At 31.7% G+C, this 2517-nt stretch overlaps 1 protein-coding gene across 1 annotated transcript; it reads right to left on the reverse strand.

Moving 5' to 3' along the window:
- Positions 1-370: 370 nt before the first annotated feature.
- On the reverse strand, positions 371-1399 carry LOC141628254 (uncharacterized). Its single transcript, XM_074441418.1, has 3 exons — positions 1040-1399; positions 899-961; positions 371-814 (listed from the first exon to the last, which is right to left on the reverse strand). The coding sequence occupies exons 1-3, from the start codon at positions 1397-1399 to the stop codon at positions 371-373; spliced, it is 867 nt and encodes a 288-aa protein (XP_074297519.1).
- Between the last annotated feature and the right edge of the window lie 1118 nt (positions 1400-2517).

The raw sequence follows: 2517 nt of genomic DNA on the forward strand, positions 1-2517 counted from the left end.
CTTTGCACATAGGGTGATACTTACCAGCAGCATACTTAAGAGTCCTAGTCAAGTACTCCATACATAGAGTAAATATAAGAGGAGAAAGAGGGTCTCCTTGTCTCAGACCTCTTTGACCCTTAAAGTAGCCAAACATCTCACCATTGATGGAAATTGAGAAAGAAGCAGTGGTAATGCACTCCATGATCATAGTTCTAAAGTCAGAAGGGAAATGAAGCATTACCAACATCTTATCCACGAAATTCCACTCCACAGTGTCATAGGCTTTTTGCAAGTCTATTTTGAACAGGCATCTTGGGAAAGTATTTGGCCTTTCATAAAACCTGATAAGATCTTGACATATGAGAATATTTTCCTGTATGCTTCTATTTTAAACAAAGGCTCCCTGATTTTGATCAACTAGCTGGGGCAACACAGTGGCTAGCCTTTCACATAAAAGCTTAGAAATCACCTTGTAAATCACATTGCAGTTGGCTATAGGACGTAACTGTAATACACTCTTGGGTCTCTCACATTTAGGGATCAAAGTTAAATTTGTAGCATTCACCTGTCTCAACAACTTCTTGTTAAGGAAAAAGTCCCTGACAGCAGTAACCACTTCCCCTCCAATCTCATTCCATGCATCCTTAAAGAATCTACTTGTATACCCATCAGGGCCAGGAGATTTAATGTCAGGGATACTAAACATAGCATCCCTAATCTCTTTTGCTGTGACAGGTACCAGTAGACTACCAGCCATCTCATCAGTGCATTTAGGTCCCTGATCAATTATTCTCTTGTGAACCTTACTAGTTGCCTGACTCGTCCCAAGCAGCTATTGATAGTACTCAAGAATGGCAGATTGAATTTTTGCAGGGCTATCACACAGATTACCATTCATATCTTCAACCATGATAACCTTATTGCCAGCTCTCCTCTTCTTGAGCATCCCATGAAAGAAAGCACTATTAGAATCACCATCCTGAATCCAAACTTGCTTAGATTTTTGGGCTAAAAACTTATCTCTTGCCTCACTTAACTACTTGAGTTCCTGTATTGCCCTAAATTCCTCCTCAATGAGCTGCAAATTTGAAGGATCCATGCCAATATCTTCCTGCAACATCTGAACTTGTTGCTGTAGAATATTAGTAGCTTGTTCAATATTACTAAATATATCCCTGTTCAACTCCTTCAAGGCAGGTTTAAGCAATTTCAGGTTTTTTGCAAGCTTGAACATATGATTTCCAGGCAATTCCCTATCCCAATTCCTTCTGATTGTAGGGAGAAAGTTTGCAGACGCTCCCCGCATATTAAAATATTTGAAGCTGCCCTTACACTTAACCTGTTGAGACTGACTAACAATGCAAGGAGTATGATCATATAGGTCTTCAGGGAGGAAGTGTGCATAGGCATCAGGCATGTGGTCACTCCAATCTTTATTAATAAGGAATCTATCCAACCTACTATAGATTCTAGCCTCTGGTTTCTGTTTATTAATATGGAATCTATCCAACCTACAAAATCATCACTTGTGTCTCATAAACTATCTTTGAATATTTAGTGTATTTATTCTAAAGATAGAGTGGGAGAAAAATAAAGAGACACAAAGAATACAAAGAATAATTTGTATACTTGAGTAAATGAGATCTACGAAAGAAAGAATGATTTGTATATCTAAATAGATAGTATACACGAATAGATGAGATCTATGGTCTCGAATGAATGAGATCTATATGACAAAAGAGACCAAGTGAAGTAATTAAGAGAATATGTTCTCAAGATAACTACACGAGGAGACCAAAAGAAAGTTTTTAAATAAAATGACTAAAGAAAAGTCTTAACAAGAGATTTGGCTAGTTTATGAACAACATATGACCAAGAGTTTCAATATTGATATTTACTTAAGAGCCTAAATGAAACAAAGTTGCATCGTTGAATATAAATGAGATTTATGATTAAAAGTTGCAAAGGAAGATATGCCGATATCTACAAAAGCTAAGTTAATTGTTAAACACGCTAGTGTCATTACTTAATGTAATACCCTGTATTTAAGACGGTAGAATTATATTAAAATAAGTTTTAAATGATATTTGATAATTAAATTAATTGGATAATTAATTTGTAAGACGGAAATAAAATAATTAAATAATATTTAGACGGAAATTGAAGGAACCGTGTATGGCACGTGTGTGAGGCCTGTGGTGTAATGTTAATGACGGAATTATAATCGTATGTTACTAATAATAATAATAATAATAATAATAATAATAATAATAATAATAATAATAATAATAATAATAATAATAATAATAATAATAATAATAATAATAATAATAATAATAATAATAATAATAATAATAATAATAATAATAATAATAATAATAATAATAATAATAATAATAATAATAATAATAATAATAATAATAATAATAATAATAATAATAATAATAATAATAATAATAATAATAATAATAATAATAATAATAATAATAATAATAATAATAATAATAATAATAATAATAATAATAATAATAATAA

The sequence above is a fragment of the Silene latifolia genome, chromosome Y, assembly GCF_048544455.1.
Source record: "Silene latifolia isolate original U9 population chromosome Y, ASM4854445v1, whole genome shotgun sequence".
Taxonomy (NCBI): domain Eukaryota; kingdom Viridiplantae; phylum Streptophyta; class Magnoliopsida; order Caryophyllales; family Caryophyllaceae; genus Silene; species Silene latifolia.